This window comes from Mesoplodon bidens (genome assembly GCF_964165515.1).
Source record: "Mesoplodon bidens genome assembly, chromosome: 13".
Classification (NCBI taxonomy): Eukaryota; Metazoa; Chordata; class Mammalia; order Artiodactyla; family Ziphiidae; genus Mesoplodon; species Mesoplodon bidens.
The window spans coordinates 84,518,382-84,544,800 of NC_138169.1; the positions used below are offsets into that span (position 1 = coordinate 84,518,382).

The window sequence follows — 26,419 nt, forward strand, 5'->3', positions numbered from 1 at the left end:
ACATCAGATTGTTAAGGCCCATGAATGTCATGATAAGAAATGGTATACTAAGCTGCTGAATGGTTTTAATCAGGAGATGGCTACAATTAGAATTCTCTCATATAACTCTGGCAAGAGTGGGTTAGAAAGACGGGGGAAATGTGTCTGAATAAAAGGACACAGAATATTACACTTGGCCAGATGAGGCATACTGAGGGCCAGAACAAACATAATGTGAGTGGGAATGGAGAAGATGAAAAGCATAGGAGAACTTTTAAGATATAGATTCATAGGAACTTGGTGAGTGATGAGAACTTAGGGAGTAGGAAAAAGAAAATGAAATAGGGTTCATATAATTTGGATTTGAATTTCTGGGTGAACCATGGTACTCTTGAATAAGAACAAATAGAAAACAGGAAAAGACATAAGCTTGGGAGAATTTTCAGTGTGTGGTGTTCATTTGGAGTGTGGAATTAATAAGTTCAAGTTAGAACATCATAAATATAAGAGCTAGTGTACATCTGGGGGATTCCTAGGAAGTAGCTCTCTACGGAATTGGATTTCCAGAGAAAGTGCAGTAAGGTAAATGAAGGAATATCCATGGCTTGAGTTTAAGATTAAATAATCTTTGCATTAGTCAGCAAAGTAAAAATTGTCAAAATATTGTCCTTCCTTACTGTGAAGATATCTGTGACTGCATTTAGTTTATCAACTTAATTTTCTTAGGAAGTACTGCATAGGAGTTAAAAAACAAGAGTTAGGGTCACACTGCATGGGATTTTAATTTTTCTACTGAAACTTGTAAAATGGGTGAGGCTGGGCAAGTTTTTAAACTTTTCTAAGCCTCTGTTTTCTTCCTTCTAATATAGGAAAATAGTTACATGCTGAACAAATTTACTAGGTTTATGTCTATGGACTTCAAAGAGGAATAATCTTACTTTATTTTACTTCCATCTACAGGCTTTGACTGATGTAGAAATTTCTTTCCCTGTCAGTGAATGAGAGCTTGAGAGGGTCCTATAGCTTTTTAATTTCTAAGATATTTCTTCTTATGATCATGAAGACTCACTTTCCGATATTTCAGCTTCTCAAAATCCAATAGCTGCACATCATCAAAGCATCCTCCCTCCCCCATCTCCATCCTAACAGGTGTCTCTATGTGAACCCTGTGGAGGGAAAGGGGAGACCGGTTGGTCTTTCTTCTTCCAGTTCTCATGAGCCTCTCATCTTCTGCAACTACCTGGTTGGGGAAGAGGTTAAAGGAAATGGAGCAGAAGTTTGTATGTTTAGCTGATGAAATTTGTAGTTAGTTATCTCTTGATTGTTGATGAATGGCTGAGGGTAGTTCTCATGCACAGGTCACAGTTAGGTGAGCAGGCTGGACCCTTCTTCCCTCACTCATTCTCTTTGCCTGACATCTTGAGACAATTGATGTGGCACCTCTAGGTTTTACTTCTGATAGTCCAGCTGGCTGGGCAGTGACCAATGGCCCACAGGAAATGCACTCTCTAAAATGAGAGGGTGCAGCCTTGACCTACTCCTCCCTCATACTTCTGGGGCCATCAGGCTGCTCTACCCTATAGACTCTAGCCTATGACTAGCTTCCAGTAAGACGCAGGCACCATGCTTTTGCTCACGTTCCCTTCCACACTCCTGGGCACAGACATTCCCCTAGGGTCTCACTCTCTCCTGCACTGCTCCAGTACATCTGGGTGGGGTGCTCCATTTCTTGCAGGAGCCAGCAATTTCTAAGTCTGTTTTTCTTAGAGAATCCCTCACCAGGATAAAAATTCTCCTATTCTAAGACTCTGTGAATTTTCAGCTTTCTATTTAATAAAGGCTGCTGGGGAGTTGGTGGTAAAATGTGAAGCACAATCTTGGTCACTTACACTTGACATGGATGTATCTAACAGTTGTCTCTAGAGTTTTAGGATTTTTTTCAACATATATTTATCAACTGTAAGGTTTTGACTAAAATTTCCAAGTAACAGGAAAATTACATCCTGTTATAGTCATAATAATGTTTAAGTTTTTAGGGGTGATGTGGAGGTTAAAGGAAATAATGCATAAAGAACCTAAGCAGACATCGCCTGTTACATATTTTCTCTACTGTTCAACTAAACATAGACAACCACATGTCCTTTAACAAATTTAAAATTCTTTTACTCTAACGTCCAAAAAAAGTAAATAAAATAAATGATCATTTTCTTAAAGCAGAGCTATTGTTAAGAATTAAATAACAGCAAGGGGAAGTTATGCTGAATATACGAAGTAAAGAATCTGAACCTGTTGTCCCCCAACTTGAATAAAAAGAATATAGAAGAGTTAGAAAGAGTGGGTATGATCATTACCCTGAAAACCTAATCTTCAAGACGATGGTATTAAGAGGTAGGGGTTTTGGGAGGTGATTAGGTCATTAGGGCAGAGCCCTTATGAATGGGGTTAGTGCCCTTTAAAAGGACCCCAGAGAGATGCCTTCCCCCTTCCCCTTTCCACCTCCTAAGGACACAGCAAGGATGTGCTGTTTATGAACAAGGAAGTTGTCTCTCACTGTACGCTGAATCTACCAGTGCCTTGATCTTGGACTTGCAACTTCCAGAACTGTGAGAAATAAATGTCTGTTGTTTATAAGCCACTCAGTCTATGATATTTTGTTACAGCAGCCCAAACCGACTAAGACATGCTCCAAAGTTCAAATTGCTCATCTATAAAACAGGGGAACATGGAAAACAACACAAATTTGCTTTGAAAAATCAAGTGATCATTGTTTCTAAAACCAGTTTTAACGAGATAGTGAATGATTCTACAATTTTAGCATGTTAGAGCTCCAACAGTACTGGATGACAGCGAGTTCTACACACCCTTTTTATGAATGAGCAAATAGAAACCTAAAGGGATGAAGGACTTGCCCAAGGTCACATGGTCCCGTTCTGAATCCAGGGTCATCTAACACGATGCTGTGTTTAAGTGCCTTGAAGGTGAAATAACTTTCTCTTGGTTTGGTAGAACACCCCAAATGCCTTTAAAATGCCTAGTTCTTTTAATTCTTGTCACAGAAAAGTATAGACTCTCCCTAAGATATACAGACAGTGTACATAGAGAGATCCTATCCACATTGAAAGAATAGAAAAGAGGGAAAAGACTAATTTTTGTCTGAGGCTCTAATAGTCAAGCAAGAAAAGTTTTTATTAAGTTACGCCTGTTTTTAATTCAGGCTTAGCCCTTTATATGTACTACAATTACATTCGTCTGTTAGTCTCCTGCCCCCGGAAGACAGGAACAGTCTCTGTGTCTGTATTTCCAGTGCCTACACATAGCAGGTGCTCGGTGAACATGCGGTTAATGAACGCATGGAGTCCAGGGGTAAGGATTCTGCATTGCTCTCACAGTCAGAAGCTGTTTCTATCTCTCCATACTCTGTCCCATTGCCTAGAAGTATAATCTCCATGTTTCATTCTTTCGAGACCAGCATATTTTTTCAGTCCTTGTAAGTCACCATTTAAAATGCAGATTGCTCTGGCTGGGGTGAATAAAATTCCTCATCAGATAATATTCCTCATCAGTAGAGATTGGTTTATAGGGCCATTCTCCAGCCAGGACACTAACTCAGAATAAATATCTACATGAAAGAGACAGCAAATAAGATTCTAAGGTGAACACTGAAAACAGATGAGGGGAAGGAAACATTGTAAGAAGTAGGAAAGTACAAAAATGGAAGATATGAATGGGCTGCACACAATTCCCCATCTCCACTTTAGCCTAGATCAATGTGACTTTTATTCCCACAGGAAGCCAGAATAACTCTGAAGTATGAATCTTTGGTTTAGTAACATCCAATTACTACATGTAGCAGTTATTGGCCCTACATCTAGAAGCCATCGTACATCTTATCAGAGTGCTAATTAAAAGCGAACAAACATCCCAACAAACAAACGTTGCATGCCAAACATTTCATATTTCAAGGATTATTCTTTCAGTGATACAAGCAATAGGCACATAATTATTGAAGATGATGTATAAAGATCTCAGAAAGTCTGTTAGTGGCCTAGAGAAATTTTCCACAAATATACATTATATAACTCCATAAAAAAAACTGAGCTTGCTCCAGCAGCACGTTCAGGGGTAAAGGAAAAAAAAAAGGAGATTTTTGGAAATCATGCTCTGGGATTTAACAAATAATCTAGGTATAAGATTATGGCTAATGTAAGTTTAAGGGAAGGTAAAATTTCTACTGAGATCAGTGTTTGTTCTAGGGATTCAAGGTAGAATGATTGACAGGAGAAATGACCACAGCAGGAGACTAATGAAAAGCTTGGTAGTCACTAAGTAGAGCAGATGAATGGTGACTAGCATAATAATTGAATATAAAGCCATTAGCTACCTTTTGTAAAGTGCTCACTAACCCTTATAGTCCTGGGCACCATACTAAATATCTTCCAAAGGAGGGAGCCCCTTCCTCACCACTACCAGCAGCATAAATTTGGGGAAGAGTTCTTGGCAGTCTTCTCTTTTGGTGACAGCTCTTCTAGCTGGTGCTTGGTCATCAAGGAGCTGGAGAAGAAGGATTTGGGAGCCCAAGGTTGAAGCCAGGCTTATGGAAAGACTGAGAAGCATTTGAGTTTAGGGGAGGAAGAGAATATTTATTTGGAGGGAAAGAGTTTAGGGGAGGAAGAGAATATTTATTTGGAGGGAAAGCAAATATTTAAAATAAATACTTAAAAATGTGCTTTATTGATATTTGAAATAATTGCCTAACCCAGCTCCACAAGAAACCTTCATTAAAATCTGCACTATGGATCCATGACCTTGTTATTATATTTGTGGTTCTAGTATAGTGGGACAAAATGTTTTCTAACCATCCGTAAACAGGCCCAGGGTGGGAGAAGATGGTGCAAAGGATCCTACTAAACAGGTTACACACATTATGACCTTATTTAATCCTTGCAAAACTGGATCAAACAGTCAATGTAACAATCACTTGGCAGATGGCAAATGAGATCAGAAAGGTTGATTGTTATGTTTTAGTTAATAGCTGGACAGTATCCTAAGTGCAGCTTGACTAAGGCTCACCTTACTTCCCAAATCTGTGTCCTTTTGGCCACTATGTTGCCAGAGTTCCCAGATGCAAAGTCTTAGCTTCAGCCTGGCTGACTCCAAAGCTGTGTTCTTTTTACTGTGTCGCATGGCACTCTCACCTGTCACCACCAACTAAAACAAGGGGTTGTATCATGTTGACATTCATGGTCAAGAAAGTGTGGTGGAAATATATTAAGTTATTTCTGAAATTTAGTGAACAGGTAAGCTGATACTATTTTTTAACTAAAACAAAATGCATCCTGAAAAGGTTTGTAAGAGGGTGGGAAGATATGTTCATTATACTTGCAACTTTTCTTTAAGTTTGAAATTGTTTAAAAATTAGTTTTTAAAACAAGGACACAGACATATAAAGTAGTACACCTATGGGGGGAATATTCAAAATGAAGTAGTCCATTATTATTTCAGCATCTGAAATTGTTATTCACCTTTTTAAAACTAGTTGACAACATATATCGAATGAGCTAATTATTTTCTATGGCAAGTACATATTATAATGTACTTCACAAATATAAATATCAGTTGTATGGGTTTAAAGTTGACTCATAAGATATAAATTATGTCATATTATTTTTATTATTGGTTACTAATATTGATGATTTATATGATGATGAAGCCAATGATAATAGTAATATATTGTAATTATGGTTTTAAAAATCCAAGGAAAAATTTTTTTTTGCTTAATTATTACAGGGACAAATGTTGCTGTTGTCTGAAAGATGGTAAAGTATACAGAAAGGATAAATTCTAGGATCACTGAAAACACCTCAATGCCCCACAGTAAAATCACAAAGGGTGAAAAATGGTCAATATTTTTGAGAAGTTTAGCCCTGAAGCAAATAGACATTTGTTGACAGCGGGGCATAATACCTAAATATATACATTTCTTGTGTTCAAATCTCAGCTTTGCTAGGGAGATGACCTTGAGCACAATATTTAAACATTTTAAATATTTCTTTTCAAAAATTCAAAACAAAAATGGCAATGATATAATACCTCATAGGTGGGCTATAAAAATCAAATGAGATAATGCTTAGAACAACCCCTGGCATATAATAAGAACTCAACAATTCATTAGTTTTATTAAGATGAATATCTTATAAGCAGATTGTAGAAAGCAAGAATCACTGCCCAATCATACTATTATTTCATTTAAATTAATTTTGAATGACTGCATTTATCACGTATTTTTCTGCTGGACAATTTCATTAAGAAAATTGGGAGATGTTTTATCTAATAAACAATCCAAATACTTTTGATAAGAAAGTAATTATTTTTTATAAATATGTAGGATATATTTAATTTTTATTTTCGAAAATTATTTCCCCTTTCGTATCCCTACCATCTTAATTGTAGCCAAGAGTGAATATCATTTCTGTTTTACAATATCATAGCTTGCAGTTGCAATTAGCATAAATCCAATAGAATCAAGCAACAGATAAAGTAGTAAATACTGTCTGAATGACAAGGAAATAATGAATAGATAAAAGTAGCTCTTTTCTTTTCTCCCTCCCACCCTTGGCCCATTCATTAAATTAAACAAAATGTATTTCTTCAAATCTTGTGGGACACTTGAAATCATCCTGATAATTGAGATATTATGTATTCAAAAGTAAGTATAAATAAATGACATCATTCCTAAAAGGGAGTAGGGCAAAGCCATACAGAAAGAAAATGAAAATATTATTAAATGATCTGTCATTTAATATGCAGTACAGCTCACATCTACCCTTGCCCCTTTCAAAATATCCCAGGGCAGCTCATCTTTTGTAACCAGTCTCATGGAAGTAGGTTTCTCCATAATTCAAGAAAAGGTCTCTAATCATTGGAAGACTCCAAGCATGAGACAGAAGAAATATTCTTCCCTTATTTCAAAAAACAAAATGCATTGCTGAAGTTCACCTATACTCAAAGAAAAACTGATGCCAATTGATTACCAGCTAAAATTGTCCAAAAAGAAGAAGCTAAGACCAAATAAAATGTAAAATTCCAAAATGTATAATTTTGTATTCTAATTTACTTAGACAAGAGTATTAGCTCAAACTCATATAATGTTCTATTTTAATTTTTGGATGTCATAATTAGCTGGGGTTTTGTGTTTAGTCCTCTAATTAGCTCACTTCTTAACCTTTCCTGGATGCTCTTCCGTGTGTCAGCTCTAAATTGCTAACAGCCTTTGCAATGTGCCCACAAAGATACCACACTGGTATTTCTCTTTTGACATCTTTAAAAACAAACATAGCATTTTCTGTCCTTTTATTCTCCAACAGAAGTTATGACATAATCACCAAATCATTAAGGATGGAAACTTCAGTCATTTCTACTTTTCTTTCTCAACATGCACATCTAATGGGTCACTAAATCTCACTGATTCCAAATGTTTTCTTTCACTACATTGCTGCACATGCTACTCTCATCTTGGTTCTTACAGTTTCTTACCTGCATTGTTTTAATTGTTTATCTTTGTTTCCTGTGCTTCTATTCTCTCTTGACTCAATCCATCCTCCACATTCTGATAAATCACAGGCCTGCAGTAAAGGTCTCAAAAATTGCAATTTAATTTCAAATATTAGTATATTTTCCACTTCACCTAAAATTATGTATGTATCATTACCATGGCTTACAAAACCATTCATTATCAGAATCAGTCTCACCTCAACTTCTCTCCTTTCAAAGCCACACATCTACTTTCCAAATGGTCTTGACTACCTGCTGTACATTTTACCAACTGCTCCATACCTGGTATCTCACTTGTTCTACCTTCTTTGGTTACTTAACTCCAGTCATTCATTCATTAACTCATTTAGATATTCATTCATATAAATTTCAGTAAATAGCAGCTAATGCTAGACACTGAAGAGGCTCTAGAAATGTTAAAGGTATAAACCAAAGCTCACTCCCCTTGAGAAGTTTGGTATGACATGTTATAATGCATGTCACAAGGGCATGATGGAGCTATGGCTGGGTGAGCACAGGAGGACACATGATCCATCCAGAGGATGCAGTGAGGGGTGTGCAGGCAAATCCCACTGAGGTACACATCTCACGCCACATCTGGTGATGCCTCCGCTTATCCTTTAGGTGTCAGCACTCTGTGCACTTGCCATGGCACTCACTATATTGGGTATAAGTATTAATGTCCTCAAATACACGATAAGTTCCTCAAGAGTAGATTCTGCATCTCAATCATTTTCATGTCTCAGCATTTAGTGTACAGCCTGGACCAATTATGAGTCAATAATCTTTTACTTGTTGTTGAATGAATCTATGAAATAATGAATCAGAGGCTTAGATGTGATCTCAGGGAATATCATGTTACATGGGAAGTAATGTTAACATTTTGACTCTATCGTTAGGTAGCAAAATCCATAATGATAATGTGTCAAATGCTGGTCTCATGAGGAAACTGAAACTCTAAGACGTTAGGGAAACTGCTGTTGCCACAAGTCACATAATGAGAAGGTTTCCAAGCCAAAACTTAGACAATCTAGCACTATGGCCCATATTTGACCATGTTTAATAAAAATATTTATATATATATATATATGTATACATATATATGTACACATACATATAATATGGAACTATTAGAAAACCATGAAACTGAGAAAAATAGGTTTATGCAGAAATGAAAAACTGAAGACCCATACAGGTAGACTATAACAAAGATTTAACATAGTGCCTATCTGCTCTGAAAGGAACTGAGCATTCTCCTGTACATTTCAAAGGAAATACCAAAACTAAACTCTTTTCAGTTAAATATGTATTGTAAATTATGGCCTCAAATTATTAATTTTTTCCCTGATGAGGAAAGATAGGTTACATTGAAAATAACTTGAAAACATGAGGAACTTTTCTAGAACATGGGTACCTCACAGGCATAAAAGAACAGTCCATCCATAGATAATGAGAAAACATACCAAATCACACCCTTAGAACCAATTTGCCTTAAGTTAACAAAAAGTTGGGCTTTATTGTGGATTACTTTATGATCTAAAACGGAGCATGTAAGTTGTTGTTAGAAGAAAAACTGATATCCAATTCAAGCTAGATGTGAAAAGTTTAGCCCAAAGAACATAAATACCAACACTGACATTTTGAACAGGAAACTGAACACCCTATTTATTCATATAAACACTACATTTCTCCTATATCAAGGGCTCATAAATAGTTAAGATGGAAATGATATCTGAATTTTTTTCTAGAAAATGTGGGAGCAGACCCCCAAAATGGGGCTGGCAGAGTCAGGAGGCATAATGTAGAACCTAGGGACTCAGCAGCCTGTGAATAGAAGGTGGTAAGCAGTAGGTAGAAGCTAGTGGGAGACACATTGCCTATGAGTTGTCAAGGAAAGAGGTATGTAGCCACTGCTCAGGGTACCGAGAGGAGATGAGAAGGAATGGGTGGCCACAGAAGCACAAGAAGAGCCAAGAGGATAACAAGTGAAATGGACAGAATGGAAATGATACAAATGGTAAAACAGTTGTCAACAAAAAATAAGCATGGTTGTATTATTTTTAAATGATAATCTTCTTTTAATTTAGAACTGAGATGTAAGTATTATTTGAAAATGCTTATTAAAGGAAAGTAATTTACACATGAAAATAGCTAAGAATAATTTTTTCACCAGTTAAACAATTATCTACGACAGCAGATCTCTGCAAGCCTGGTTCATTTTCATGCCCATGGAAACCCTCTATTTCAGACTTTACCTACCATTCCCATACAACCCCCCTCTCTGCTTTCCTAGTTCATCAGCACAGCCACTGACCATTCTACAAATTCTACTTTGTTTGCCTGCCAAATCCGCTAAAGGAAATACACTTTCCTTTCAGACTGAACCAGCAAGCATAATAGAGTCTGGGAATGTTTTAAGGTAGTACTGATCTCTGTATCTCATTTGTCTTTGAATCATTTAGAGAAATTCCTTGGGGCTTTGAAGTGCAAATTTCAGAAGAAAAGTTCCAAGGGAATAGAACCGTCTTCTGACTTGGGTTATGATCAATAGACAACAGAATATAAGTGACATATGTATGACTAATATGTCCTTCTGCTTAAAAAAAGTCAAGTTTAGTTCTTTTGTGGCACTTGCCTTGCTGATTGTGAATAGTCCTACTATATTATAATCACTCTGTAATTCTTGTGGTAGTCTGGTTGAAGTGAGGTGTCTGAAATTAGTTGGAAAGGGAAAATGCCATAAGGATGTACTGAAGCAGAATTTCAAGCAAGTCAGCATAGCTGTGGAATGGTGGGAAGCTAGCCAAGTGAGCAAGCAAGAACAGACAGCATAGCTCTTTTGAAGCAAAGGCATCAGGCAGCTATGCCATGAAGAGGCAGAGGTTTAAAGAGTGCCAGGTTTTACAAATAGCTATTATTGCCACAAACAAAAATACCACCATCCCATGCACATCTTTGGAAAGAATCACAAGTTGCTATTTTGTTGGGGTTTCTGCCATATTTATACATAAAGATGGCATTTACATAAAATCAAAAGATATGTATATATATAGACAGAGAAAGAGATACATACATACATATAGAAAGAGTATCAATTTATGTATAGGAAAGTCCAGCTGAGAGTATTGGATATTTTATATCTGGAACAAAACTATTTTAAAATTTTGAACTGATAGACTCAAATTGTTAAACTCTCTGTCTCAATGGTGAATTCTTACATCATTTGTTGACTTTTTACATCACTTCTCGTATCTTAACACATATTTGAAACATTACTTACTTGTTATGTTAATTTCCTTTTGCTCCTATAACAAATCATCACAAGTTTATCAAAACAACACAAATATATTATCTTACAGTCCTGTATGTCAAATCTGAAATGGGTCTTGCTGAGTTAAAATCAAGGTGTCCGTAAGTGTTGTGCCTTTTCTGGAGGCCCCAGGAGAGCATCCGTTCCTTGTCTTTCCAGCTTCTAGAGGCTGCCCACCTTCCTTGGCTCATGGGACCTTTCATCTTCAAAGCCAACAATGGCCATATGAGTATTGGTCACATTACATCACTCCAACACTGACTTTTTGGCCTCCCTCTTCCACATAGAAGGACTTTTGTGAATACCTTGGGCTCTCACAGATAATCCAAAGCTGTTGTCTTAAAGTAAGTTGATTAGCATCCTTAATCCAATGTACTATCTTCAATTCCCATTGTCATGTAGCCAAATATATTCACAGATTCCAGGGATTAGATCATAGACATTTTTTTGAAGGGGGAAGGGCATTAGTCTGTCTACTACACATGATTTTTCTCTTCTTATAGAAATTGAACTCATTGTAGGGAGGATAATGTCTTGTACATACTGTATTTTTACAGTATTAGCATAGTAAGTCAATAAATATTTGTTGAATACATGTAAGTGGCATATACAGCCTAGTGAAAATTAAGTTATTCTGTGAATTCACTTTAAGACCAGTTACATGAGCTATACTTAAATAGCTATAATGGCATACAAATTATAAAATATAAAAAAACGTTTTTGGTCAAGAAACTAACACTGTGGGTTGTTTTCCTGATAATTGTTTGATTTATTTTGCACAGAAAGAAAATAATAAGCCTCAAACTATCAGCAAATTATTGTGAAAAAATGTTAAAAAAGAAAAGCCTAGATTATAATATTTTCTTAGGCAAAATACATAGGATGTTATTATTTGAAAAACATACTTCTTGAATATGTAATAATAAGTTAAATGTTAGCGTTTTCTAGGAGAATATTTTACCAAAAAGCCTGATAACTATGGACACCTAGAAAAAACATGAGAATGCAGGATGGAGATAGAACATATGCATTATTTCTTCATTTCGTTTCTTGAATGTTTCTTTGGCTCAAACGATACCATTTCTCTTTAGGACAATTTTAGTGAAGGGTGGACGCTGGTCCTTGGATGTTGGCACAACTGTGTGCTTGGGTCCAGAGGTGATGTTATGATTGATCAATGCGTGATCAGGGCTAGTCCGTAAGACCCCCTTGTGGCAATTAGTAAATGGTACCCATTTCTGGATATGGGTCTGCTCCTGGGCATCTGAATGTGAAAGGAATCAGCCCTTCTCTCTCCCTCAACCTAGTGTCCTTAACCATGGCAGCTGTATGCAGCAGCCCTGGGGAGAGGGGTGGTGTTGGTGACTGGAAGCAAGTGGCCACAGAAGAAGTCAGAGAGACACGTGTGTTAGGAAGCAGGAATAATTGTAGGAGATCGAGGAGAAAGAAATTAGTTTTTCCCTTGAGTACTCAGCACGTAAGTCACAGGTTCCAAGTCATGAGAGCATTCTACATACAACTGACCAGGTCACTAACAGCAGATATTTGAGAACAGGAAATGAATCATACACTTCCAGCTCAGGAGGACTGAAAAGGCAGATTTTTATAATAGAGGTAGAGGGAAGGAAGACAAATCATTGCCTTTTTCATCACTGTGAATTAATAGGCATTTCAGGCAACATGGGAAAGGTGAATTTTAAAATTCATACACCAGTAATGGTGAAATATGGGTGATACAGTATCATCCCTTAATTAAATTTCTTAATAGAACTAAACTGAAAGCGCTTGCAATATGTGATGTAATTAAAGTCATGATCTCTACCCTTTGTAGAAGGTGTATCAGCACAGTGGTTATATAACTGATAAACAAGCAGTAACTTAACTTCTACACAGAGTTCATGAACCTGGGTAACACATTTTCTCTAGATCATTGGCTCCTTTATCTTTAAAATAAAAAGGCTGAATGAGATGAACTTCAAGGTCTCTTTCAGATCAAAAGAAAATACACACCTACAATGGAAATATACCTGAGATTCCACGTGGTCCAGTTTCAAATGTACCATATTCAAAAACATGCAGTCCAACAATTAACCACTAAATAAATATAAACACACCTGAACACTCTGCTCCACCTTTCCATGAAACAACAAGCTAAGGAAGGCATTCTTTCCATACAGGAAACTTCTTTAAAAATCTTCCTTCTCCTTTGCCACTGCTTTCAATATTCTCTGTACAGATGGGAGCTAATCCTGGAAATTTTCTCTCCCACTCTCAACATCTCTCCTGAACACCCACCTAGACCAAACAGCATTCTCTCTCTCCCTTCCTCTCTCTCTCTCTCTCTCTCTCTCTTTCTCTTTCTCTATTCCTCAGCCCTCCCCTTGAGCCCTCTTTTCTACACATCAGATCAACCAAGTCACAGGCTGGGCAGAAGAGAGTAAGGATAGATAGATGAAATTGCCCTCACACGAATATCTTTGGTAACTATTACACGTTGATAATTTTGTCTCTACCGTGACTCTCAAGTTTTAATTTCATTTCTTGAAAAATAAGCCTCAACGAGAAATGTGAATTTGTTTCATACATTTTCCATTTGACAGCCTTTAGAATATTTTGGGTCTACAGTGTAAATATAATAGAAAGACAATACGATACTATCTGACCTAAATGTATTCAACCTTTTATTTCTATGTTAAAAATAAAGTAATCAGATAAAGTCCTTAATTTAACATTAACCTCTTTTACTTCTTTCATCTTTTAGTGCAAAATTCAAATTAAAGTTTAGTTGTTGAAAAACTGATATTGATAGATAGGTGAAATATTTATTTTCTTTCTCACCAAAGCATATATCTGAACTCTGATATTCTAGACAAGAAAATTTAGGAATTTTCAACATGGTTAATACTCACACATGCATTCACATTTCAGACAGAAAGAGGAAAAGCACTGCATTAGATAATTGAAGTAACATCGAGTCCATGACAATATTTTACCTAAATAATATATTTCATTTAATATGCATGGAAATCTTTTTAAAACACTCAATTTAAATCACTGTACTGCACTGTATCCTTTCCTTTGCCTTTGAAGTCAATCAGCGTGGAGTTTCTCAGGAGGCTAGGAGTTGGGCAGAACGTCCCTACAACACCTCGGGCTGCTCAGATGAAAGGCGCTAAGTACAAAGATCCTCATAATTTCAACATAGTTAACAACTCCACTCACTCCCAAGCCAATACCTAACACGACCTCACCTATTTGGTACTTTGAGGCATAATCCTTAAATTAAATTTCTCCAGTAGGGTGTGTGTAACCTTGTTTCATAAAACTAGTTCAGAAAAAAATAACATCAAAAGAGGAAGGTTCCAAAAACATCACATTCTAGGTCTGTAAAGAGGAGAAAATCTCTCCATTAGGAAGGAAAGTACAAGACTAACAAGAGATATTTATTCCTACAGAGATTGAAAGGATTACTTTCCCCAAGAGTAGAACATCCTGGATGTTCTTCTTTCTTAATGTCTAATAAAGTCCTTGATAATGCCTCTGGACTGGGGATACAGCGAATACAGTTACATGTTTTCTCCTTAGTTCATATTTTCAAGTAACAAAGAAAATTGAGGCATGGGGGCAGCTGGATGCAGGGAAGAGTAAATCTCTACCTAAAAGGCATTCTCAGTGTAAGTAAAAAAAATTAAAAATGTAGATTGTGGAGAAATGGGATTCCCTCTTCTAAACTTCCATTCAAATTTAAAAATTCATTAAAAAATACATTTTAAATTCTAATAACAATTCCTTTAATAATTACCAACTATGGTATGTTCTCTTTTTTTATTTATCTTAAATACTTTTGTTTACATTAGTAGTAACAAAAACAATGTTGTATCCTTTTCAAAAATTTAAGCATTACTGATAATGTTGATAGAAGTTCACTATATCTCTCTCTTGGTCCCTTCAGTTCCTTCTCATCCACCAACATCATCTAAGGTAATCATCGTTATGAGTTTGGTGAATGTTATTCCAGTATTATTAAGGTAATTTCATTATAAAATATTTTCTCATGATTCATTTTTCTGTAATACATTTGGTTTAAATGTTTTTCAGAAAACATTATTAAGATGAGAAAACAATATCAGTCTATTGCAATGAACACTTCTATATGTTTTCTCGTTAAATTGTCTGTGGGTTATCAAATTTTCCATCATGTAACTTTTAACATTTTCAGTGATTCTGACATTTCTCTTCATGGAAGTAGGAGAGTGTATGTTGAGGAGACCTCACAACACAACTGTGCTTGCACAGGAAGAAGAGAGGTTTACCCAACTGGCATCACCCGGAGGCTCCCACCAGTGTTCTGGGCTCCTTGGCCCTTTTTCAAACCTCACACTGTCCTTCATTTCTGCAAGCCCTGGGGGTTTGACAGGCTGACTTCTCTCTGACTGTTGCTCAGTCTCACAATCCTTCTTGTGCATGCTAGACTATACTCCTAGGTGATCATCATTGCGCTGTAGACCCAGGTAATGGCTCAGTATCTACCAACAACCACATCCATAACATAAAACCTGCCGAGTCATCAAAATGTGTCAGAAGATGGAAAACCCCTTTAAGTGTGTATCTGTGGCATCTTCTCTGGCTCTGCCTTCCTGCCTTCCAAGTCCACACATGACCTCCAGTTGGCTAGTTCTCACCGACCACCAGTTCAGAAGTAGCTCCTAGGAACACAGGAGCTAGGGATTAAAAGGCTATGTTTTAAAGTTGACTAGGAAAGGAAGTCAAAGATATTCAGATATTAAGAGATAGAAACAAGTTTTGAGATAAGAGTTGACACAAATTAGTGTCCCAGTCAGGCGTGGCCGAAGCTGAAGGCTGGACAGGGGTACTGACCCATGGCAATTTGGGACCTAGAGCATCATTGGGAAAAATGGTCCATGTTATAAAGATGAATCATCATGTACCTTCGCTGGATGCTATTAAACATGCTTCAATATTTGGATTTCACACTCACTGTACAATGTTCTGATTATAATCTGGATGCCCGTGTATGGTCGCTTACAAGAAACACTGAGCTGTGTGATTCTAAGAATTCTTGCTAAAAATGTATGTATGTTTATATGTGTGTACATATATGTATGTGTACATGTATATATGTATATTCATATGTATATATATTTGTGTACATTCACATGTATGTATATATGTATATTTAGCTTGGTTAATGTGATTCATTCCTAAGAGTGGGTACATTCTCACTGTGCTGACATCAAGTTTCTGGGACTGTAAATTAAGATCCAGATCCCAGATTATGGTAAATTCTCAAAAATAATAAAGACCACCCAGCCTTCCTACTGCTATTTCTGCTCTAACATATTTTATGACAGCTATCAGATATAACTATAACCCTCATGTGGAGACTTAGGCCCACTTAAACCTAATAAGGAAAAGTGACATCGTGTAGGTATTAGTTTTTCATATCCATCCCAAACAATCAGGGAAAGAGAAGTTGTAATTTAAAAAATCTGGGACACTTGCTCTCCCAATAAACTATGCCAAGCCTCCTTTACTTTTAAAGAACACGTGATCAAATTAATACAATAATAGCTATCAACAGTTGAGATCTTATAGGAAGTGAAGAAATCCATAAATATGCATGGGTCGATAATCAAACAATCTTCAATCTTGTGAGTAATCAATATTCTCCCTACTTTACAAATAAAAATATTGAAGCATAGAGCATGAAGGATCATGTCCAGAGTTTACAGCAAGCGAGAAATAAGAAATCTAGAATTGGAAGCCCAATCTGCTTCCAAAACCAGTGTTCCTCACAGCTGTACTGGACTCCAGTTCTCGGGTGACTTGGTGGGAAGATCTCTCCTCCAATGTGCATCCCACTCTGGGGCCCTCGAGATTTCAGCAATGCTTTATCACGTAAATGATTAAGTTGACTTGAGGAACTCTCTCGACTCCCACAGGTCACTGCTTGAAGCATACCACCAAGTAAAAATGAAGCCCAAATTAAACTAAAGCCTGCCTGACTCCTTGTCCCCTAAACGCTGTCTAAATGATCACTAATCCCTGCCCCCTTCCTCCTACATTAACTAAGTGGCTTCCTCAATATTGCCTCTTTCTGGAATGAGCTGTAGATTACTGTGCCACTCAGGCAATGTCCTTGGGCCATAGCATGTCAACTTGTGCAGCCATGGAAGTTTTACACAACTCCTTTTTATGGTCCTATTTTCCCCTCAGATGCCAAGTGGACGTTTCCCGGCACACTTCACTCAAGTTTATCTGAGTGACAGCAGAAGCCTCAGTCTATCCTTAACTCATTCTTAATTACATGGAATCATCTCCTCACATTCCCTTCCGATTCAGATGTTCCTGGTAATAAAATCTTCTCCTTCTACAGATGAAGCAAAGTGGATCTAAAGAAGCAAGGAGCAAAGAACAATTCTCAGGTACAAAGAAGATTTGGAAAACCTAGGATATCAGATTGAACGCCACCATTTATGTATCTCAGGTAGAGCTAGAAACGTGGATAGAATTGCTTAAGTGGATAAAGTATGTTAGTTGACCCTACATTTCTAATGAAACTACAGTTTTAGATCCTCACATTGTTCCCATGATCACCAGTCTCAAGGTGAAAATATAACTTACAAAAGCCTAGATCATACCATGTGCCATTATTTTTAGGTCCTAGTTATACTCAAAATTAGCAGTTAAGAAAAAAAAAATATATATATATATATTTCCATTGAAAACTCTAGCACTAATAAAGTAATCTCAGTGCTTACACCTTTCTGGAACACATTGAATTAGCCTGATGGCCACATGTGAAATACCCATGACTTCTGTGAACAATCCAATATTAGCAAAGCATAATAAAAACCACAATCTCTTAGAAATATTATAAAAACATTCCTAATGTTTAAGGCTAAGGCATATGGTAGGGTTAATATCTTACTTATTTTAATTATTATATTATTAAACCATAATATCACAATAAAAGTCATCATTAATCTTATATTAATTATTTCAACAATGTTAGTGCTTGAACTGAGCATCATAACCCTGCTCTGATGTTACCTCTGTAACATGGAATGGAAACTTGAACAAATTTTACATATATTCCAATTTAATTTATTGCCTTTTATAACCTGAGTAAAACAATATGTACAAAATTAAAAAAATGTAATTTTAAATAAATAATGTCATTTATGTAAGTTGAGTCACTTTTCCATTAAAAAAAGTGACTTCATCAAATCTCAAATTGCTTCAGCCTGATGTTCTTGCAGTTTAAAAATATAACCAATTTTTATTGTATTAAATGATAACTCATCATAAAGTGAGCCAGTCAACATCACAGACCCTTTTTAATATCAACAGGTTAAAAGGAAAATTGACATAGACTAGATAATTATATAATAACAGCTAATGGGTGCCAGACCTTGCAAATGGGTATTTGGCTGCTATGGGGCTCACTTTTCCTTTTATCACAACTCTTAGTAATTTGCATTTCTAAAAAGAGATTAGACTGACTGCTTTATACTAAGACCCATTTGCTTTAAAAATTATAATTTTCAAAAAAAAGAAAAAAAAATTATAATTTTCAGAACAAATGAATTTTTTATTCGAGTTCTCCAAAGATCATTTTGATGGATACATTTTACAATATTGCAATTGCCTTTTCAAGTTTATTGGGATTCCATGCATAATTAGTTTCTCTATTACAGACGGCCTCTCAAATTACACGTTTCAGCATAATGGAAGTCCAACTAATTAACTGTGTTGCTGATGACCATGTAGACCCCTGAGTCACTATGCTGTACCTCTAGTGTAGGCTAAATTTTAAAGAAAAATTATTTTCCTTTCAGAATTAATGAAATGAAAAGAGAAAGTATTGTAGGTTTGGTTTTAAATAGAACTGGGAAACTCTTTGGAAATTATAAAGTCGTCTTATAAAAGTTCTTAGAGTATGAAGATAGAAAAACAAGGAAGAAAAAGATATAGGGAAAAAAACAAGCCCCCACTTACCAGGTGTGAAATTGTATCGAGCTGAAAATCCCATAGATTCCAGCTCTCCATCAGCAAAGAATTTAATCCATAGAAATCTTCCACTGGATTTTATTACAGGTGGATTCTGTTGTCCACAAAAACGTCCAATTATTGGAGAAAATCCAAAAGGTCCATCTCGAACTTCAATATGATCAAATTTGCACTCCCAAGAAGGTTCAATAGAGTACTTTTCATCAAAATAAAGTTCAATGCACTGTCTTGGGGCAGCTGGAAAAAAAAAAAAAGAAAGATTATGTCTAGAAGGTCCTTTTTAAATCCGTAGTTTGGTTTCTCTGATTCTACTTCAGATTTTATCTGTATAACTCCTATCAAATTTTGACTGTGATATGCATAGAAACACTAAGCAACTTTGTTATTCTTAGCATCCTAAGAGATAATACTTCCATAATAATGTCTAAGAGATGATTCTTAAAACTGATGATGTTGCACAAAATATTACCTGATATAAAATGACCACTTCAATATCTAATACAGAATGAACAAATCACAGTAGTTTTGTGAAAACCTGCTGACTCAGGTTTAAAAAGTAGAGAGGCATCTCTCTGTCACTTTTCCCACATCTTCAGGAGAATCCAGTTTTAAGGTCAGAAACTTGAAAACTGTTCAGCATAGAGTTAAACCATTCAAATAGTCCCAATTAGATGTGTTGATTAGATTGAAATGTGTGTGGAGGGATATTAAGAGTAATTTTCCTAGAACACAAATATTATCATGTCATTCTCAGGTTTAAACTTATTCAGCAACTCTCTATCAGCTATAGGAAAATGATCAATTCACTTGACATATAGGTTTCTTAGAAGTATCCAACAACTCACCCTGCCAGGGTCTTTTCACCTCACATACAGCCTAAGTTCAGGCCACTCCAGGCATATCATGTTTTCTAAGACAGCATGCTATTTTAGGCTTTCGTGTGTTTTCCCACTTTCTTGAGTACATATATACCTCCAATCCAACTCCTGTTTTTGTGGGAAAATCTTGCTTAAAAAAAAAATCTCCTCTCTACATCTACTTACTAAAGACAGAACCCATATCTATTCACCTTCTTTTTTCAGCATTCAAGCACAATACTCGTCATAGAGAATTTCTCAAAAAAAAAAAAAAAACAAATCTTTGTTGGGTGAATTATAAATGAACTTATCTTTATAAATGTGTTTACAGCTCTTTAAATAATCATGGAAGAGCCTGATAGGGTGAGCAGCTCCTTAAACCTCCACATGGATGCATTTGCTAGTGCCCTTCCATTCTTCACTTGTCATGGTCAAAACTGTTCAAAATTCTGGCATTCCAGGCTGATATTCAGCCAGAGTACCCCCAGAATAGCCATTACAGTTGTTGAAATATCCACACAGTTATCCTAGTTAGTAAACTGCTGTCTTGAGTCCTTCAGTTGCTTTCCAGCCACTTGATCCTCTTTAAAGACCAATCCCCTCCAGAAACTTGAATGTTAAGTCCTGGCACGGCAGGGCCTGCTTCCCACGTGGTCAGCAATCATTCTGAATGACTACTGTCCCCTCCACACCAGTGCTTAAATATATATTGAATATCTCCCTTGAATGGCTTTAAAACTAAAGCCTTGCATGCCTGGGTATCAAAATGTATATAGAGTTGAGATACATGATTACTTGAAAATCAGAGACTTACAAAAAAATATGATCCAGATATTCTCTGGCTTTTCCTTCACAGTCCGTGGTGACTTTCTCCTTACTCTGCCTTCCCTTACATGTCATTTTCCAGAAATCTATTCAATGTCTTCTTTCCTCTCTTTCTAGACCAGGGCTCTGGATGCCACTAGCATCCCAATGGAAAGAGATTATAATATAATAATATCTGCAGCTCCATCTAAGCCCAATTAAATCAGAATTCCTGGAGGCAGACCCAAGCATCTGTATTTTCCAAAAGAGCTAAAGTGCTCCAAATACACTTTGGGTAATTTTATTCATACTAGCAGCCTCAACAGCAATTACTATATTTATCACCTATAAATATATATTTTTATCCCAGAACTATCCACTGAACTAAAGATCACACATCCAATCTCTTCATGAAACATCTCCATAAACACCAAATGGAACACATTATTTTTCCTTTAACACCCCCTTTCTCCACCTCTATTCCTTATCTGACATGGCAATTCCATGTAACACATCACCAAGCCAAAACTTTAGAATAGCCCTGAGATTGCCTATTCTCTCATCCCTACATCCAGTCACGCAAGACTCGGTTTCCCAAATACCTCTCATTTGTTCTCTTGATTCCACCATCAATGTCACTTCTGTAGTTCAGGCTTCTCCTATGGTTTAATCCGTCTCTCACAATAGTTTCAGCTTATGTTCTCTTCCTCCAGTTTCTTCATCGAAATCTCACCTTATGATTTTTCTCGAGTTATTTCAATGGCACTCGCTTGTCTATAACATAAAGTCCAAACTTGCCTGGGTGCAAGATGGATGCCAAGTTCTCCTTTATCTGAGGCCACCTGCCCTTCAGACTCCTCACTTGCTGCTCTGCAGACACCCTATGATACTACACGTGTGTAACCAACCTCACCGCGTCTCTGAACCTCTGCACATGCTATTCTACACAGAGGAAGACTATCTCCTGAATGTTCTTTAAAACTGAATGTAAGCATCTCTTCCTCCTTATAGACTTCTTGTCTTTCTCCTTATTCCAAAACTGCCCATCTCAGGGCCACTTTAGATTGTTTACTGAAAAAAGCTTAGTCCCCAGACCACATCGTAAGTTCCATAAGGCAAGTACCATGTCTATTTTGTTCAATACTCTCTAAACAAGAGTGGTTCAGCAAATATTTGTTAAATGAATGTATGAATGGAAAAAAAGATAAGTATGAAGTATCTCAAGATGGGTATAGAAGTATGATTAACAGTGACAGGAGATTCTATTTATTTCCCAACTTTAAGTTTTGTCCTTGACATGACTACGAATGAATGCAAATATGTGCATGATATTAGAATCAAATGTTAGCAATGCATTTAAATTATCAATAAGAATAAGCATGAAAGCACGATTAACATGCAAAGATTTTCTTCTGAATTACAAGAGAATTAGTTGATGTTATTCTTTTTAATAATTTGTAGTTTTGAAATACTGTTGCTTCAAAACACAAATTATGTTATATGAAGTTAAGCAAGACATTTAACCCTTCTGTGCCTCAGTTTCCTTATATGTACAGTAGGGACAACATAAATACCAAATTTCTATGATTAGATATTTATGTATATGTATATATATGTATACATACACAAGTCGTCCCTAGGTACCTGCAGGCAGCAGGGGAGAGGGGAGGCGGATGATTCCAGGACCCTCCTTGGACACCAAAATCCAAGGATGCTCAAGTCTCAAGTCCCTTACTTGGCCCTCTGTATTTATATCTGTGGGTTTTCACATCCTCAAATTCAATCAGCCGAGGATCTTAAACTAGTACTACCCGATACAATTATACAGTATATGTATTACTACATATAACAGATATGTAATATTAACTTGATAGAAAGAACAGCTAATTTTAACCCAGAATTTCCACATTTCAGTCTCCTTTTCTATCTATCATAAGAGGAAGAAAAACTGCCAGAGCTCAGTTTCTCAGCTTTATGCTTTTATTATCAGAGCTTATTCCTTTCTCTTCTTCTTGTAATATGGTGTATCTTTGCTAAAAGTTCAACTTGAAGCATGACAAGAAGAGAGGAAAGATCTTGGTCCAGAAATTACAAAAAGAATCATTTCTAAATGAAATTCTTTAAATCAGTTAACCAGGACATCTTTTAATTTGAAAGATCTATCAAATTAACATGTCCCTTGTTTATAAGTAAACATTGAGCATAAATACCATCTTTGTTAAGGTAACTGTGTGTGTGTGTGTGTGTGTGTGTGTGTGTGTGTGTTGGGGAAACACAAGGGTTGGGGAGGTTGAAAGTTTTGGGCTATTAAGTACTAACACATAATATTGAAAACTTCTGTCACTGGATGAAATGTTCATGTATCAGTATCGTCCTTAATAGAGACGTGTCTACAAGGGTAATGGAAATGGAAAATGTTCAAAGAGAACTGAATCCCTTTTTCAGCACTTTTTTTCCTTCAAGCTGGGGAAAAAATGATGAAAAGAAGCATCATCATTTGGAATCCTGACTTTGGCATGAAAGTACAAAAATATCACTTGTGAGCACAAACTAAGGCAACTGCTATTCAGATGGACGTTTGGAAAATATGATCATAGATGTACTTCCGACGAGAATGTTTTTTGTGCTTCATATTATTTAAGAGAAAAATAACAAATGTATGGGTTATTCTACTAATTATTCAGCCAAAAAATACTAGTTGCCAAAACTGTTACACATTAGGTACTATTATGCCAACCATGCATCCATTACATTAATGTAGAATTCCAAATCAATTACATGAACTGCGAAATAAACTGTTGTTGATTTCTTTTTATTTCCCAGAATTTACCTGTTTATAAACCATTACTAATAATTTCAATAATTAGCTGGACCCCAGAATTTACAGCTATTTGATTCACTCAGAGATATTTATGTATATGGTCTCCAAAACCAATTTTTGTAATGTCTATATGCATATTGTCCACCCAAAGCTCAGTGGTGGCCAGACTTGGCTGAATGTTTTCTCCAGCTCTGGCACTGGCTTCCTCACCTTCTATGATGTAGATGCACTCCCGGTCAGGGGGGTACTTGCTGGGATAGTTCGGAGAGGTGAAGACACCTCCGTCTGCATGTTTTGTCCAACTTCCACACTGCACAGACTTCGTTTCTGAGGTGCTTTGCTTTTCTGGAAAAAAAAATGTTTTTTAAAGCATTAGCCAGTTTTTTATAAAACTAAAAATAGGACATTCTTACAATATCCATTAGTAAATTAACTTCTAAATGTTGTCTTAGTCAAAACCAATCAATTATACACACTATAAAATGCTCAGATATTCTGGAATATTAAGAATGTGGGGAAAATAGGAAAATGCAAGTGATTGGAGGTCTTCCACTTGCATTTTTCCAAAGAAACACACCTGTTCCTTGCTTGGTTGCCCCAGACAAATGGAGGATGATTAAACTTGCTACAACTGAAACAAAAAAAGAAAAATTAGAAAGCTTAATGTACACCAAAATGATCAAATTCTATAACAACATAACAATTTAAAGATAAAATGATATCGAAGAAGATTACTTTATCACTTTTAACTGTTCCGAGTAGACTCAGAACTTGCAAAAACTGATGAAATGTACAAATTTGTACGGATAAAATGTACAAATCAGGACAACTTAGGAATCTCCTCAGGAAGTAATGCCAGTTAGGAATGGCTGAGACCCAAACTCCTAAGGCAAATGCAGACTTCATGACTAAAGAGTCAATATTGTCACCTACTCATGTCCCATTACAGCAGGATTTCAAGAGTATGTCTGAGCTGCTCTTTGTGTATGACCTTGCTAGCATCTCTAAAGGAAGAAAGAGGGACAGCAGGTAAAAGGATGAAAAGGAAAAGTTGTGTTTTCATCAGCCATGTTATTGTGTTTTAGAAAATAAATACTTAGGCAAAATCCTATGGCAGGTCGGGGAGGGGAACAGAAGAAAATCAGACTAATGTGGATTGAAGGCATTAAGCAGCATAATTAAAAATGTTTCTTATAAACTGATGAACTACCAAGTAACCCCAGTCCTCAACATTTTCTAAGCTCTGAAATTAATCTCTTCTAGCCTTAACTTTGATTTACTATTTAATATTATCCAGAAATATTTTATAATTTTGAGAAAGGTTATTTCTATAAGCATTTTATTGAGTCAGTTTTTCCAGTATCAGAAAGAGCCTCTGATCTGTAACTTAACAGTAAATCTACGAAGACCACTGAAACTTGCCCTTCTGTTTTACTTCCATATCCTTGATTTACTTAATATTTTTGCAAAGCCTAAAACTGAGAAAAGTATGAAAGTCATCTAGTGTTCATAATGTCTGATTTTTCATTCTCTATTTCTGTTTTTATTATTGACTTTTTGCTCGATTACCTAAAAGCCCTAAGTTCCATTAGGTGTATAATCATACGTCCACTTTAAAACGCATTTGGAAAAGGGAAGGTATAATTCACAATGCTTTCCTTAACTAAAGGTCACTACAGGATCTTACAAATTTATGCTTAAAGATTATTCCAGGAAAAGTATGTGGGCCTTGCTATTAGTATTTGAGAAATGATGTCAATTATTGTACTTTGTACTCTAGCCTGGCTCTCTGCTTTTAGATTAAAATATCAGTCGTTGCTATTGTCTGTGTTCAAGCAGGAAAACAAAAGTCTTACTTTAACTTGCCGTGTTTCTACACCTACACACACGCACGCGCACACACCCGGGTGTACAGCCATCAGTATCAAGCTGGAGTTTGGGTGTTTTCACTCTGCTTTTCCTGTTCTGCTGGCATCACATCGTGGAGCGTGTGCTGTGATTAACACAGCGGCAAAGCCGGTCCTTTGACTGCGTGGCATAGCCACCCTAATCCTTGCTTTATACTGTGAGATTTCCACCATACATTTTCTTACACTGCCGTTTACTCGATGACTTCTGACACTATTTTCCTCCAATCCCCCCCCCGCCCCAATTGCACGCGCACCCCACACTCGTGAAGCAACACTAGAGGGCTATCTACTCTCCGGCAGAGTTGAGGTTGGCCCTCGCCCTCCCCTCGGGGGGCTGCGTTCAGGTGAACCACAAACTACCCACGGGGGTGGGCAGGCGGGCCGGCCGAGCTCCAGAAGCCCCCGAAAGGAACTATCAGGCCAGCTCTCTCCCTCCTTCCACAGGCCACCTCGCTCTTGCGCACGTGCCCACCCCCGAACTACTCGCCATGCTCTGCCCCGGGACGTTCCTGCCCACGGAAACGCTGTTTTCCGCGGCAGATTCTGCGATCCAGTGACCACCGCCTTGTGCAGCCCGCACGCCGGTTCTATGATGCTGCGATACAGAAAGTTTACATCTGCCCCAGACTCGCGGGGCCTGCGCGGTCCGCCGGGAGCGCGGCGGTGGCCGGGCTTTCCCTGCGCGTTCGGCCACGAGGGAGGGCAGGCGGGGAGGACGGCACCCGGAGAGCCTCGGCGCGGCGGGAAAGGTACTCACTGTGAAACAAACTGCGTCCATAGATCATGTCTGTTCGTTACACCCGAGGCTCCGATCTCCACTAATTCCATTTAGAGACAGGGAGACTTCCAGTGGTCGGGGAGAGGTGGGAGTCGAGAGGTGTTTTGGATACGCAAACCGAGAGCAAATGAAGGCGGGGGGCGGGGGAGAGAGAGGGGAGAAGGAGATCGGAGCCCACACGGCAGCAAGATCCGGACCCGTGCGTCCTCCGCCCCGGGCTCGCGCTCGCCCTCTCAGCGCCGCGAGGCCAGCAGCATCCTCGCCGTGACGCGCGCCTCACACCCGGGCGCCGGGCGCCACCATCAGCGCCGCCGGCGACAGCACCCTCCTCCTTTGCATCACCGCCGCCGCCGCAGCCGTCAGGAGGGCGCGCGG

General features: G+C 37.4%; 1 protein-coding gene across 3 annotated transcripts in view; it reads right to left on the bottom strand.

The window, feature by feature from the left end:
• Window positions 1-26,051, bottom strand: part of NETO1 (neuropilin and tolloid like 1) — a gene marked incomplete at both ends in the record, with an annotated part of 86,815 nt that extends 60,764 nt beyond the window's left edge. For 2 of the 3 annotated variants that reach the window (XM_081253365.1, XM_081253364.1), the window contains 4 exons: window positions 18,863-19,111; window positions 23,567-23,701; window positions 23,934-23,987; window positions 26,024-26,051. In XM_081253365.1, the coding sequence (XP_081109491.1) occupies window positions 18,863-19,111; window positions 23,567-23,701; window positions 23,934-23,987; window positions 26,024-26,051 (466 nt within the window). Of the gene's footprint in view, window positions 1-18,862; window positions 19,524-23,566; window positions 23,702-23,933; window positions 23,988-26,023 lie in introns of those variants that run through there. The other variant, XM_081253366.1, reaches the window with a different exon arrangement.
• Window positions 26,052-26,419: the final 368 nt, after the last annotated feature.